Below are 14,841 nucleotides of genomic sequence, written 5' to 3' on the forward strand. Positions count from 1 at the left end.
AAATATATTTTTTCAAGCAGGGAGATGATACTTGTGGCAAGCCTGGGAGGCATGCTTCACATGTCTTATCACTTGAGGGGCAGGCATGCAGACACAAGGAGATAAAGACTGAGAGAAGGGGAAGAGGGACAGAGGGAGGGGAAACTCTGACAGACCCCGATACAACCGCAAAACACACATACAAAATGGCTTTCTTCAGAGGACACTATACAACATGTGAGTGTAAAAGGTCAAAACATTGTTCTTGACTTTGTTCATTATGCCAGTGAATAATTTTAACCAGTTCATGGACAATAGTGTCCATTTTGTCTAATTGTAAACCCACACACAGTGAAGGGTATGGTAGATCTGTTTTAAAGTGTTACTGGCTATATATCTTTTGCATACTGGATTGTGTTAAAATTATATTTTAGGAGTCTGAAACCAGAATTAGAATAATGAATTTAATTCACAATCTCTCTAAAAAAAGGAGGGAATTTGAAATGGCTTGCCTGTCTTTTTAACAATTTAACATTTTACAGGTTTTGGGAGGATTTATTCTATCCCGTATTTGCAAATGTATATGATTAAGCATATTTGAAGGCAATGTCAAAATGCCAATGCAATATCAAATGTAACTGGAAAAATGGCTTGCACAACATGAACACATACTGGAAGAATTTTTAATCACATGCACACCAACCTAAGCTTGACACAAATTAGTAACAGTATTGAAACTCAGTGGTTGTGATGGTCTTTATCCCCTTTGTGCTGTCAGTATCCAGTATAGTAATGGAGTGGGTCTTTCAGTTTTTTGATGTGTCTGTGAAAATACATACAATTTGTTGTGGAGTACAGATAACTACTGACAGATTGCTCGGCGCGAATGATGACGCTGGAAGGATTCGTGGGAAAATGGCATTTTGTGAGCAGGCGCACTGCATCCCTCATCTCCTCTCCTCGTAGTCTTGGCAACGGGAGAGAGAGGGAGCGAGAGAGAGAGAGAGAGATAGAGAGAGAGGGGGGGGGGGGGTATACTGCGTGGAGAAAAGGAATGAGAGGAGAGAGAGGTACCCAGACAAGTCACATGACACGTCTCTTGCATTGCCCAGAATCGTGTTGGACATCCTTATTTATTTATTTTTGGGCGGCAGGGACAGACATCCCAATTCCCAATTCCATACACAGTCAGAAATATAATTACGCGGACACATCGACTGAAATAAAGAATCGGTAAGTATGGTCTACAGTAACGTCAATTAACGAATTAGCTACAACTTGAATGAATTTATCCATTCATTTTATTCACAGAAGGGGACAATAGATGGCTTGATGGAGTGGGTTTACCGGGCAGCTTCTCGGATTGCGAGGAAAGCGAAACAATGAGAATGAATAGCGTTACAAGATGAACTGCTACATGCAAACTGTGTGCAACCGGGACTGAGCAAAAGCGTATAGTTCTGTCAGCACGCAGGTTAGAAATATAACTCACAAACTAGCTGGTAGAGCAGCCCATGTTGATGCTACACGGACCAGTAATCAACAAAGAATAAAAAAACTGTAAGGTTTCTAGAATATAAAATATGTGAAACGGGGCAAGTATCGACGCTGAAGTGAACGACCTACTGAAAAGCATTAATACTTAGAATGGGATGGTCGGCGTGAAATAGACTCAGAGGTGTAGGAAAGAGGAGGGGGTCGCGCTCTCTCTGGAAAATAAAGGAATATAATTTAGCTGTACATTTCCGTTGCTATTATTGCCCTATTAAAAAATTTTTTAATCCGGATTCGATCTAAGGTGTGTCATTGGCCTGATTTTTCATAGATTCATCGTGTGTGTGCGCGCGCGCGTGCGTTCGTGTCTGAATGCGTGCATGAGCGTGTGTATTTCTGAGGGAATGTGTGCGCCCATGTGTGTATATTTGTGTGTATACGTGCGCCTGAATGTATAGTTCACCATAAACCTTCCTACTAGTTATTCTCTTATCAATATTATATGCATCTCTCCCCAGACATGTCAGAAATAGTACCCCCAGAAGTGAGACCCAAACCTGTTGTCCCAGCCAAACCTTCTCATGTCAGCCAGCCGCCAACTTCAATGCACAGCTCTCAGGGATCGGGGGTGGGAGGTCAAGGGTCTGGTGGTGGATCGGCCTTGCTGGGATACATTGGGATTGACACCATAATTGAACAAATGAGGAAGAAGACCATGAAGACTGGGTTTGACTTTAACATCATGATAGTAGGTAAGAATAATAGAAAGAGAATTAGAACCCCTTTGTATTGGTGTGATTCCTTTAAAGAGGTTTTATTTGTTAATTCTTTGTTAATGCTCGGTGTAACACAGGCACCCAGTGACCAGTAATAGTACTGAAATGCACTGAAATGTGGAATTGTGGGTTTACATAACATTCCAAATGTGTATATATATATATATATATATATATATATATATATATATATATATATATATATATTTTTTGTCTCTGAAACTATTTTTGTTGTTTTGGCTGTGTAGCCCAACACATTAGATTTGAATATGAGGTTACTGAGTGACTAGTCACTGTCAACTTTAATTTAAGGGTATGTACAGCCATATCCAGTGATCCATGTAGGAATTACAGCCCTTTTCATACATAGTCCATAGTTAGAGGACCAAAACTAATTGGACAGATTATCATAATCTTGATAGTCATGATATTTAGTACTGGGTTGCAAGCCCTTGCAACTGCCTGTCTGTGACCCACAGGCATCACCAGACACTGGCTATCTTCCCTGGTGATGCTCTCTTGGGCCTGCTCAGTACCTTCAGGTCCTGCTTGTTTCGGGGGCTTTGCTTTCTCCAGCAAGTGAAATGCATGTTCAATTGAATTGAGGTTGGGTGACTGAACAGGCTGGTTGGTTGCTTGTTGGGGATGAATCACTGTCAAATGTGTTTTGAGGAATTTGGATCCTAGCATTTCTATGCACTTCAGGATTCATCCTGCTGCTGCCATCAATAGTCACATTATCAATAAAGCCAAGTGAGCCACTTCATATGGCAGCCTCACAGTACATGCCCACTTCTGTCCATAAATACGTTTTTATTCCAGAAGTCTGTTTTTTTTTCATATACGTTTTTGCTAATTCTAACATGGCTATTCTGTTTTTGAAGCTTGCCAGTGTTCTTGATCTGTTTGACCGATCAAGGGCTGCAGACCTACATGGTTCACCCAATTTGGATGTAAATCCAGCCTCATATTCATTGTGTCATACAAATTCAAATACAAAAGTCAAAGCCAAAACCAAAAGCCAAAAACTTCAATCTCTGTCTTCCTCACCTTTCAGGTCAAAGTGGTCTGGGGAAGTCCACCCTCGTGAACACACTTTTCAAGTCCCAGGTGAGCAGGAAGAGCTCTGGATGGAGCCGTGATGAGAAGATCCCCAAGACTGTGGAGATCAAGAGCGTGTCCCATGGTGAGTGTGAGACAGAGCGAGAAAGAGTGAGATGCAAAGAGAGAGAGAAAGACAGAGAAAGATACAAAGAGAGAGAGAGGGAGAGAGGCAGAGAGATACAAAGAGAGAGAGGGAGAGAGATACAGAGAGAGAGAGCAATAAATTGGGTATGAAGAAGACAAAACTTCACACACATACGCTCATACGCTTGCATACACACAAACACACAAGCACACACGCACACACACAAACACGCACACACACAAAGGCATTAGCCAACCTTCCTTTCTGAATCTCTGGCTTGTATTGTCCTACGACCTATGTGTGTAGCATGATGATGTGTCTACACAAGGATTGAGAGGTAGTGATTTGTGTGGAATCATGCTCGGACTGACAGATGCTCATTGAGTTGGAGCCAATGTATTGGCCAATAACATTATGCATTGTTCTCAATTCTATACATGATGGGTTCTTATACAGGTGCACCAGGCTTTTCGTTGATTGTGAACTACATTTATCCATGTTTGGATCAATAGACACACTCAGTTTAATCACTAGTGTTCGACAAAGGTCAGTGCCCATGCATTGTCCCCACTGTCTGATCTGTCTGAGAGTTTTGGCTGTAAGATGCTTTGTTTCTATCTCTGTCCATTTAGGGTTAGGCTTTGTGTTGAAGTCCTGGCTCCAGGCTTTGTCATTTCTCCCCGTTACCCCAGCCAGAGCATTCACCAGAGTACTGATATGCTGTAGGCTCTGACCCATGTCATAGCTGAGTATGAGCTGGCCAACCAGTATAGCCAAGCTGCTCACAATGCTGGTCTAGCTGGCTATGAGCTGGCCAACCAGCATAGCCAAGCTGGTCACAAAGCTGGTCTAGCTGGCCATGAGCTGGTCAACCAGCTAGTGCTGGTAGCTTGTCTGAGCTGGTAGCTGGTTGGATGGGTTGACCAGCTGTTTCAAAACATAGCTTGAGCTGGTCAAACCATGTTTGTCATACTGTTAGAGATTCCTATATCGTTGTTACCTGTTTACAGAGGTGACCAGGACTACCCAGAGTTAACACGGGTTTCATACACAGGGCCAGCTGTCGATGGCAACAGCCTGTTGATGTAATCGTACGAATGTGACTGTTTGGAAGGGGCTGGAGGGTGACCAGTCCTCTGTGCGATGATGCAGCCCATGCTTCCGAATCAAATTCCGATGGCGGCATTGCTGACCGTGGCTGAGAATCCCGCAAACGCAAAGCAACGTATGGTCGGCTGAAGAGCCGCCCAGGGAGGGACTTAGTTTGGCTCCCTCGCCTCACTGCGCAAGAGCAGCACCTTTCGTCATGCGGGTGTCTGCGCTCTGCCTGCGCTCTGCCTGTGGTGTGCCTGTGCCATCTGTACATGCACTGCAGATCTGCTGCAGAATAACTGGGCTGCGGAGAGCAAAGAAGGAGCAGCATGCCCTCCTAAGACCTGGCAATTCCCTGTGGGGATATGAGTCTCTGGGCTTCATCTGAAGAACCATATAGTCTACTATGCTGAAACCTACACTGCAAGGGACATTCAGTCAAAATAAAATAAATAATATATTAACAAGAATTTAACAGCAACTTGTTTTTGTCATCCAAGGCACTTGTATTTTGTAAAGGAATTAAAATTCTTCAAGCTTTTGTTTTCTGCCAGGTCTCAGGAGGATATAGCACATGCTTCAGAGGAAATGTGTGCTGGTGCACACATGCATGCATGGTGAAAAAGTGAATAATCAGATGAAAATTGTTTAAAAAAGGATCTGTTTCTGAATATTACAGTGATCGAGGAAGGTGGAGTGAAGATGAAGTTAACTGTAGTTGACACTCCTGGCTTTGGAGACCAGATCAACAATGAAAACTGGTGAGCTTGTGTCTGTTTGCCTGAAAAATGGAGAAAGAGACAAATGACAGTTTGTGAGTCTGAATTGTGTTTGTGTGTGGATGTGTGTGGGAGTATGTACATATATCTGTGCTTGTAGCAAAACAGAGTAAAATAGGACTAATAATAGATTTTATGAAGAAATGTGAAGCATATTGTCATGAAGCTTAGTGTACTGTAAGCAGTTCCATATAAATATCTTACCTGCTCTCACTGAGTCATTTTCCCTGGCTCTTTTAATCATGTTTTCCTGTGCTCTCCACTCTGCAGTTGGGAACCAATTTCAAAGTACATCAACGAGCAATACGAAAAGTTCCTAAAGGAGGAGGTGAACATCGCTCGCAAGAAAAGGATCCCTGACACCAGAGTACACTGCTGCCTGTACTTCATCTCTCCTACGGGTCACTCGTGAGTTTAAAATGAGCACACCCCAAAATACGCACACTGCTCTGTTCACTGGCCTCTAGTGCAGTTTAAAATGAGCACAACCCAAAATACACACACTGCTCTGTTCACTGGCCTCTACTGCAGTTTAAATGAGCACAACCCAAAATACACACACTGCTCTGTTCACTGGCCTCTACTGCAGTTTAAAATGAGCACAACCCAAAATACACACACTGCTCTGTTCACTGGCCTCTAGTGCAGTTTAAAATGAGCACAACCCAAAATACACACACTGCTCTGTTCACTGGCCTCTAGTGCAGTTTAAAATGAGCACAACCCAAAATACACACACGGCGCTGTTCACTGGCCTCTACTGCAGTTTCATACACACCCACATGCTCATGCTGTCTGTGTCTCACAAATAGTTTGAGTTCAGCCCCAGACCCCCTTTACACACCCACTCACACAGACTGTCAGTGCTGCTCACTGGATGTCAGTGTTCAGAGTCCCAGGCGCACAAAGAAGACAAACCCTCGTACTGCCCCTGTCCCCCCGGTGGCTTTCGTGTGTGTTTAAGTACAGTGTGTCACAGTAAAAGCACTTCCACTTCTGTCTGCACTCCCTCACGAGACATTCCTGAATCTGTAAGTACCCATAGTACCCACGTGCAGGCAGAAAATGTGCTATGAAACTCTGGGACTGAATGACCTGAATAGTGTTCTCTGCAGACACCTACCTCTGGGTCTTCAACTCAACATGGGAACAGCAACATCACAGTGCCAGTGCTACTTAAGCTTGTTCAAATTGTAACAAAAACTATTTTTCCCTAAAATGTGTTTTGTCCTTCCAGCAGATAAAATAAATGCCGGCTTAACTCATGCCCTTAGTGGAAGAATCTCTTGGCATACGTGTGAAACTAGTTGATTTGATCACAAATTTTCAAATCAGCCAAAGTATGAGGCAAATTTAGCTTTTTGCTAACAACCTAATGGTTTTGTATCTCTTCCTCGCTCTACCTGGGTCAGGTTGCGGCAGCTGGATATCGAGTTTATGAAGCACCTCAGCCGTGTGGTCAACATCATTCCTGTCATCGCCAAATCGGACACACTGACCCTGGAGGAGAAGAACGAGTTCAAACAGAGGGTGAGAGAGATGGTGCTTACACATTTACATTACAATGGCTAAGACTTGACGGCACACAAATACACTGTAGACTACTGCTCAATACCTCTACTGCTGCAGCTGTATACATGAAGGGCGTGAATAAGGGCTGGTCTAGGATGGCTGTATCTGTTGCTGGATTTCCTTCCAACTTCTGCCCTTAATGATCTAATTAGCCCAATCATTTATGTGTGATGATTTCTCTCTGTTTTCAGGTCCGCATTTATCAGATGCTCTTATACCTTCTGTATTTTCTTTTTACATACTATCGATTTATACATCTGAATATTTCCTGAAACAAAGCCTGTTAAGTTCCTTGCTGAAGGCCACAGCGTCAGTGTCCTTCCTGGGAATCGAATATGCAACCTCTAAGTTGCAAGGCCTTAACCGTTTATGCCGCACTGTTGCAATCATGACTACCCCTAACATGGTTAGGATTCAGGAGATTATGGGTGTGTCATTCACTCTTAAACTCAGTGTTCTAACAACAAGACCTATCCTTGCTGCCAGTGTAACTTATTTGCCACTCCTTTATTTAAAGGTGAGGAAGGAATTAGAGATGTGTGGCGTGGAGTTTTACCCTCAGAAGGAGTTTGACGATGACATGGAGGACAAGAGCGACAATGACAAGATCAGGGTAGGTGCTTTCAAACCCTTCTCACGGGAGTCTTAATGAAGCTGCATTATAATTGAGTGACTGATTCTATCGCTTTCATTTGTATGCTGTCAAACGGAATTAAATTAGTATAATAAAACCGTCCCCCCATTCCCTCTCTTTCTCTCTCTCTCTCTCTCTCTCTCTCTCTCTCTCTCACACACACACACACACACACACACACACACACACACTTTCACTGTCCCTGTGCTCATACACTAATGTATTCCTAAACCTGTGCTGCCTTTGCTCACAGGAGGCCATGCCTTTTGCAGTGGTGGGCAGTGATAAAGAGTACCAGGTCAACGGCAAACGGGTTCTGGGGAGAAAGACCGCTTGGGGGGTGGTTGAAGGTGAGCTTTTTTCTGATGATGTTTCAACTCGTTCAGATAATTCTCTTTGCAAAACAGGACTCCTATGTCAAGGTCTGTGCGTTTAACATCACGGTTTGAGGATTAAGGCTTCGTGTTTAAGGAAGTATGATAATACTTGTGGAGTATAGTGTTGGGATCTGCTGACCTCATACAAACCTGATGCTCTGTGGTTAAACAGCATACGAATCCACCCACAGAAAACATGGTTTGATGGCAATAAAACTGCTGTCAACCCTGGACTAATTTTACCGTACCAAACCCTGTTCAGGACATACTGACCTACAGTATGTGCCTGGCATCTCCCAGAATACTGGCTGTTGTGAATGATTTGTTATTAAGTTATTCAAATTACTGCATCTCCAAGCAACCGGGAGGATCTTTGAACGGTGCCTGGTAACCGAGCTGCCATGTCCTGAGTGATTGATTGTGATTGTTAGAATAGGTTACAGTTAGGGCGGCCTGTAGCATAGTGGTTAAGGTAAATGACTGGGTCACCCCCGGTCAGTGGTTCTAATCCTGGTGTAGCCACAATAAGATCCACATAGCCTTTGGGCCCTTGAGCAAGGCCCTTAACCCTGCATTGCTCCAGGGGAGGATTGTCTCCTGCTTAGTCTAATCAACTGTACGCCGCTCTGGATAAGAGCGTTTGACAAATGCCAATAATGTAATGTAATGTACATACAGCTCTACTAAAGCAGTAAGTATGTTTCCATTTATTTTATTTTCCTTTACATATAATGTTCGTGATTTAAGTAAATCGGGTGCAGGCTGACTGATGATGCTTATTTTTGATATGGTGCCAAAGAGAGGAGAGGGCTGTTTCATAATTCAACAGTAAAGGGATGCTGAAAACATTTTCCTGTCTCTTTTCACAGTTGAAAACCCAAATCACTGCGAATTCGCACAACTACGAGATTTTCTGATCAGGTGAGGTGATAGCTATTCCGGTTTCTCGCTAAACTTATTCCTGCCAACCCCCATGCAGCAATGTCTGCAAGGCTCCTCTGAACCTCTGAAAACTCTCCGAGCTGTAGATAAGATGGCTTTTTAGTGTGCTTGTTCATGGTGCTGGTGTACCCTGTTAAAGGCCCACACGCATCAGCGTTCTCTTCCTGGTTTTAGTATCCAAAACGCCCCAGAACGTTTGCAAAGAGCAGTGACATAGGTTTTTTTTAAAGTCCCTATCCCTGCTCCCAGAGGCAAATTCCCCCTGCCCTTCCACCTCCTGCAGTTGATGTATTAACATCTAGCAACCTCATCCGATAATTATGCAAGAACATGTCATGTCCCGTGGCAAATCATTTTACATGCAACTTGGAAAAGTAGCAGTTCGCCCAGGGGTGTCAAACTGAATCCCTAAGGGGCCGCAGTATCTGCTGGTTTTTGAGGTTTCCTTTCAATCAGCTGTCAATCAAGGCCTCCAGAACAAGGAGTGTCGATTCTTTAGCCAATCAATGACTTAAATACACCACAGGTTCTGAGAACAACTCGAAAACCAGCAGACACTGCGGCCCTGCAGGACTGGAGTTTGGCACCTGTGAGTTAGACCCTAAAATATGCAGAATTCTACCAAATTTGCAATTGTTTTACTTGAATCAGCATGCAACGCAAATGGAAAGCTCCAGGGATTATATGAAAAGCTCAGGGAACACAAAAGATATCTGTGTGGACCTGTATGAGTGCAAGCTGTGCTGATGGCCACCCTCCACTCTTCCTGAAAGGTCTCACCTGCAGGACCTTAAGGAGGTCACGCACAACATCCACTATGAAACGTACCGCGCCAAGAGGCTCAACGACAACGGAGGCCTGCACCCCATCCCTACCTCGGCCCCCAACGGCACGCAAGAGAGCAACCTGTGAGCACGCAGGGGAGAAAGCACAGCTACGCCAGGGAGTGACAGAGGTGGCGATTCCAGTTCATGTCCTCATAGCATCACTGCATGCACGTGTCATGGCAGTAAAAATGTGTTACTCTGTGTTTCTGAGAATACTCTCTGTGTGTCCCTTCAACTCTCTCTCCACCCTTTTGCCAATTAAACCTTCTAGCCACGCCTGGGAGGATCTGTTGATTCATGAGTGCGAGAGTGATAGAGGTCACCTAAGTTTGAATCAATCATTTATGTTAATGTTTGAAATTTATTTCAGTGCCACTGCATGGGTGAATGAGTTAATTGCAGTTTTGCAGATTTGTTGTTGCCTCCACCTTTTTTCATGTGTGTCACTCTGAACTCGTTCTGCTGTCCTTAATCCTGTATTATGTAGCATTTCATTCCTCTTTTCTCAGTCACTGCTTTAATGTACCTTCTATCACTTTTATTGTACTCCTTCATTGGAAGACACCATTACAAGTTTACAACTGTCTCCATGACTTATGATTATTCCATGAAGATTAGTAACTATAGTTACCATAGAAAATGGTGGTGTTGGAAGTTCTTGTTGCATTGCAATACATACTGCTCACAGTACAACCAATGTTGAGTACTGGTACTGCCCCTTTTCTGTTGTAGAGCTGGAACCTGGCTTACATGAGCACAAGCCAAAACTTAGCAAGATACATATTTCCACGGCATTATCAACAAAGATCTGCCATGTTGCATGACATCACACATTTTTGGAAAGTTAAGCAGTTTTTCCAAATGTTTTCAGTGCGCTGTTTTGCACTAAAATTCAAGTCAGCTGTCAGTTTCCTGATCTGGTGGTGACACTTTCCATTGTAAAGCATTTATTCTAAGGGCTGATGAATTGCAGCTGCCTTCCCACATGAACAAGACTGCTTGAATTTAATCTTCAATCCAAAGTTAAGGCTGCCAACAAAACTACAAACATTTCATCACCTTCTCAGTTTTTGCCCTTCATTCATTTGTCTATTCTGGCTTCCAGAACCAGTAAAGAGTAGAGAGTTAAACAGTTTGTTTAATGGTCAACATTTAACCAGTTGTGTCACATAAGGGTAATTCATTTGGTACAATCACACTGTATGTATACGCATGTGGGTTTGCCAACTTTTGTCTACTTTATCTTGTCATTTAATGTGCGTTATCTATTGTAAACATGATCATTGTTTTTCAATGGGAAAGACAAGATGTATTTTAATGAGACAAGATGGTTGTATGGGATATATTGTATGTATGGTGGCTAGTACACGCTTTCATATCTATACATACATTCATTTCTTAAGACTAATATTACATTCATGCAATACAGCAGTATGCTCTTATTTATAGATACAATCAGTCATAATTTATAAATGTGAACTCTCTTTATCAGATAAACCACTGTTGAGTCTTTAAAATTAATGTCAGTGATTGCATTACCTCTCCCTGTGACAAAAACAGACTGTCCATATCTCTGTTGGTCAATACACCAATTAATATAATTTGTATTTATTTATTTATTTATTTTTTGTTACAACTGTAAATACTTGTCTGTAATTTTTATTGAAACTTGTAACAATATCATTGTGAGTGTTATTGTAGCATTATTAGGCGATTTTATTCCTTATTGTAATCTGTAATTGATTTCATCAGTATGTTTTTTATCACTTTTTGACCCCCGACCCTCTGTTCTCTTGCATCATTTTCTCTGTCCCCTCCTTGTGCCCACATCTTCCTTCTGTGTTGTTTTTGCCAAATCATATGTATTCGACGACAAATACAAATAACACAAGAAACATGTTTTATGTCACAGTTAACATTGTTTGTAAGAATGGATTTTTTGTAAAAAAAAAAAAAGGAGAATAAACCGTGCACCTCTTTATTGACCTTCATTGAATGAATACCTGGCATTAAAATCCCATACAGAAAAGAAATACACTTCAAGTACATTTCGAAAAAATCTAGTCCAAAATCTAGTCCATTACTTTGATAAAATCTGGCCCAAGTTTCCCAAAAAATCTTATCCACTTTCTAAAAAAAATCTAGTTCCAAGTTCACTATGGAAACACAAATGGAAAAAGACCCAGCTCTACCATATACCTTGCAATACAGTTGGTGAATGCGTGGAATGCATAGACAAATACAGCACACATACAGTATATGTATGTATCTAGAAAAACATTTTCAAAGAGCAAACTTATCTTGATTTGAAATGTGACCCTTGATAATTATATACTACATGGAGCCACACTGTTGATACAGCATTAACATATGCTCTGTATATCTTGATGGCCAACAAACCGTAGTAAACAAAATACAATTTGACATGGGTAAAATACATAAATATTTCAGTTTATTTCTGTATCTCATGAGCAAGAGAGGTTTAATCACACTGTGTGGGTTGGTGTTGCATGGGTTAGAAGCAATGAAGCTGGGAACTGCTAGCATGCCTGGAACAAACATTAAAAACTGCACAAAATGGTGGTGCTCTGCCATCTCAAATCCACCATGATACACTGCTATTCTATAAATATATGGAAACCTTTCTTTGATTTTTTTTCTTGAGAAATTGAGATTCTACTTCACATTCGTTTTCCATCCCTCATCGCTACACAGTTAAAGGTACAATAGGTAAGATTGCCGGCGATGTGAGGTGGGTTATGGGAGAGTGCAGGTGCCAATGAGCAGAGCCTCAGTTTTGCTGCTGTTGAAGGACATTATGCTGCATCCACGCCTTTGTCTCCTTGAGGCAGATGTTTAGGTCAGAACAGGCAGCAGAGGGGCAAAAGCATGTATAGGTTGAACAGAATAGGGCCTAGGACAGAACCTTGTGGGACACCGGAGGTGACTGTGTGTGAATGGGAATTGGACTCCCCCAGAGCAACATACTCCATTTTGTCAGATAAATATGAACTGAGCCAGCTCAGAGCCATCCCTGGATGGAGGCCTGTCAGAGGTTTTGAGGATGGTGTGGTTGATTGTATCAAATGTGGCACTTAGATCAAGGAGGATAAGAAGGAAGGGGACCCAGCATCAGCAATCACGTGGAGATCATTACTCTGAGTAGCGCTGTATCTGTGCTATGAGCGGTCCAGAAACCAGACTGGAAGCTGTCATAGAGGTTGTTATGGTATAGATGCTCTTGAAGCTGAGCAGCAACCGCTTTATCAAAGAACTTGGAAGGGAAAGGGAGGTTGGAGATAGGAACTATCCTGGGCCTCAGGTCCTGGTCCTGGGTGGGAATCTTAAGTTTGGGGCTGATTACGGCAGTCTTGAGAGCTTGGGGAATGCTGTCAGCCTGGGCGATGAGTGGGCTCAGAGCTGGAATGCATATTTTGAGTAGGGTTTTATACATTAAACTTATAAAATATTACCTATCGATGAGGTAACATGAAAGAATTGGCAAAGCAAACCTGTCCCCTCAGTTTATGGAGACACCAGATGCCACCAACCCTCAGAAGATAAAATATAGATGTGGTTATTTAAAACAAAATAATACATGTTTGTGGCACTCCATCTCAAAAGGCTGTTCTTTAGACTTTTCACTTATACAGTAGAATACTTAAATATATGTTATCTAGTGGTGGTATGTTTTTGATAAGCAGTTTCCTTTTTCAATTTTTGGGGAAGTTAATGCTGGCTTTCCTGGATTTGTCAGGAGAACTTTGTGCATTTGATGGTCTGACTTCAAAGACCTAGCCCATATTAGGGCAGTAAACTTATAAACTGACTTATCATGTCTTGTTAAAGCAGGATGTAACATTTCCCACCAGTATTCAGGAAGTATTTCATTTCTGGTGGAACATCAGTGAAACAGCTATCTTAATTGCATTGCAGGCATGTTTAATAAATAGGCTGCACATGCATTTAGGTGCCAACAGGGGGAGACGTAGTATTGTAGAAAACACATTACAAGTATTGTAAATGTAACCACAAGATGGTATCATTTCGCTGTTTTGCTCATTTCAAGATTTCCAGATGTAGATTAACATACCAGTGTAAAGAACACTTGAAAGGTCATGTTAAGCCTTGTGTAATAGCACCACACACACACATACACACACACAGACACACACACTGTCAGCATTTAAGTCCCAGATATCTACAATTACTGCTCAGCCTAACTAAAAACGAAGTATATATTTGGAAATCAAAAACATATTTAGTAACACCAGTTTTAAAATGAATCTAAGTTTATATAATCCCAAAAATGCTGCAGTAATGTGCCTAACCAGCTTCATACTAAAGATTAATGGCAGGTTGAGGTTGGTGGTTGGCTATCCTCATACACAAAAGATGGAACACAGCTGAAGAGTGGGAAGAAGATTATTCAGTATTAATTAGTTCACTTTGTTACGGTTGCACTGCATTGGCATGCAAATCCCAGTGGAACTGGCTGTGTACGCCCAGTGGAAGTAGCTTGCCCAGCTTCACTTCAAAGCTGATACGGCTTGGCATGACCCAGGGATCTGGAAAACAGTGACTGTAAAGTGTTGAAGTGTTAAAATACACTGAGCAGGCACACACACAACCTCAAAGAACAACCCCAGCCATAAAGAAACAAACATTTCTAGCATGACTTAATTTACAATGATAGGTTTGCCCTTATTTAGGCTGCGGGTGTAATGTATTTTAGAAAGCTGAGGAACAAACGCGATTCTTTAAATCCACCTGTTTAAGACCATTTAATACATGGTGAACCAATCGCAGACTGCATTTGTTCTTGAAGAGCTAGCGTCATCGTTACTTACTGACATCATAACAGCAGGAGCAGCTAGCTTACATGATTAAATAAGAGATGGAAAACAAATGCCTACCATAAACACGTCCTGGATTATTGACTATATGTCTATTAGGCTAATTGACTATAATGAAATTATAATTTGACAACCATACCATAATATTGGTTGATATTGGTAGATTTTAAACACTATTCCGATTTCTGACACATGGCTGTACTTAATACAGTATGGTGGGTTGATTTATACATGGTGGGTAATAATGATTACTGCCTTTTACTTACTGTACTGAATTATTAATTACTGTATAACTACTGAAGTTTCAGTTATTTGCAGTGTATC

General features: G+C 41.9%; 1 protein-coding gene across 2 annotated transcripts; it reads left to right on the top strand.

The window, feature by feature from the left end:
* Window positions 1-118: 118 nt before the first annotated feature.
* Window positions 119-11,642, top strand: septin3 (septin 3). Of its 2 annotated transcripts, none has more exons than XM_061231180.1 (10): window positions 119-216; window positions 1,992-2,225; window positions 3,307-3,435; window positions 5,210-5,291; window positions 5,580-5,717; window positions 6,722-6,839; window positions 7,399-7,494; window positions 7,769-7,865; window positions 8,762-8,813; window positions 9,608-11,642. In XM_061231180.1, exons 1-10 carry the CDS (start codon window positions 186-188, stop codon window positions 9,744-9,746), a joined length of 1,116 nt encoding a protein of 371 aa, XP_061087164.1. In that variant the 5' UTR covers window positions 119-185; the 3' UTR covers window positions 9,747-11,642. The 2 variants fall into 2 exon arrangements, with proteins under 2 accessions (XP_061087164.1, XP_061087165.1); XM_061231181.1 differs by lacking the exon at window positions 119-216 and adding an exon at window positions 1,078-1,212.
* Window positions 11,643-14,841: the final 3,199 nt, after the last annotated feature.

The sequence above is a fragment of the Conger conger genome, chromosome 2 (assembly GCF_963514075.1).
Source record: "Conger conger chromosome 2, fConCon1.1, whole genome shotgun sequence".
Taxonomy (NCBI): domain Eukaryota; kingdom Metazoa; phylum Chordata; class Actinopteri; order Anguilliformes; family Congridae; genus Conger; species Conger conger.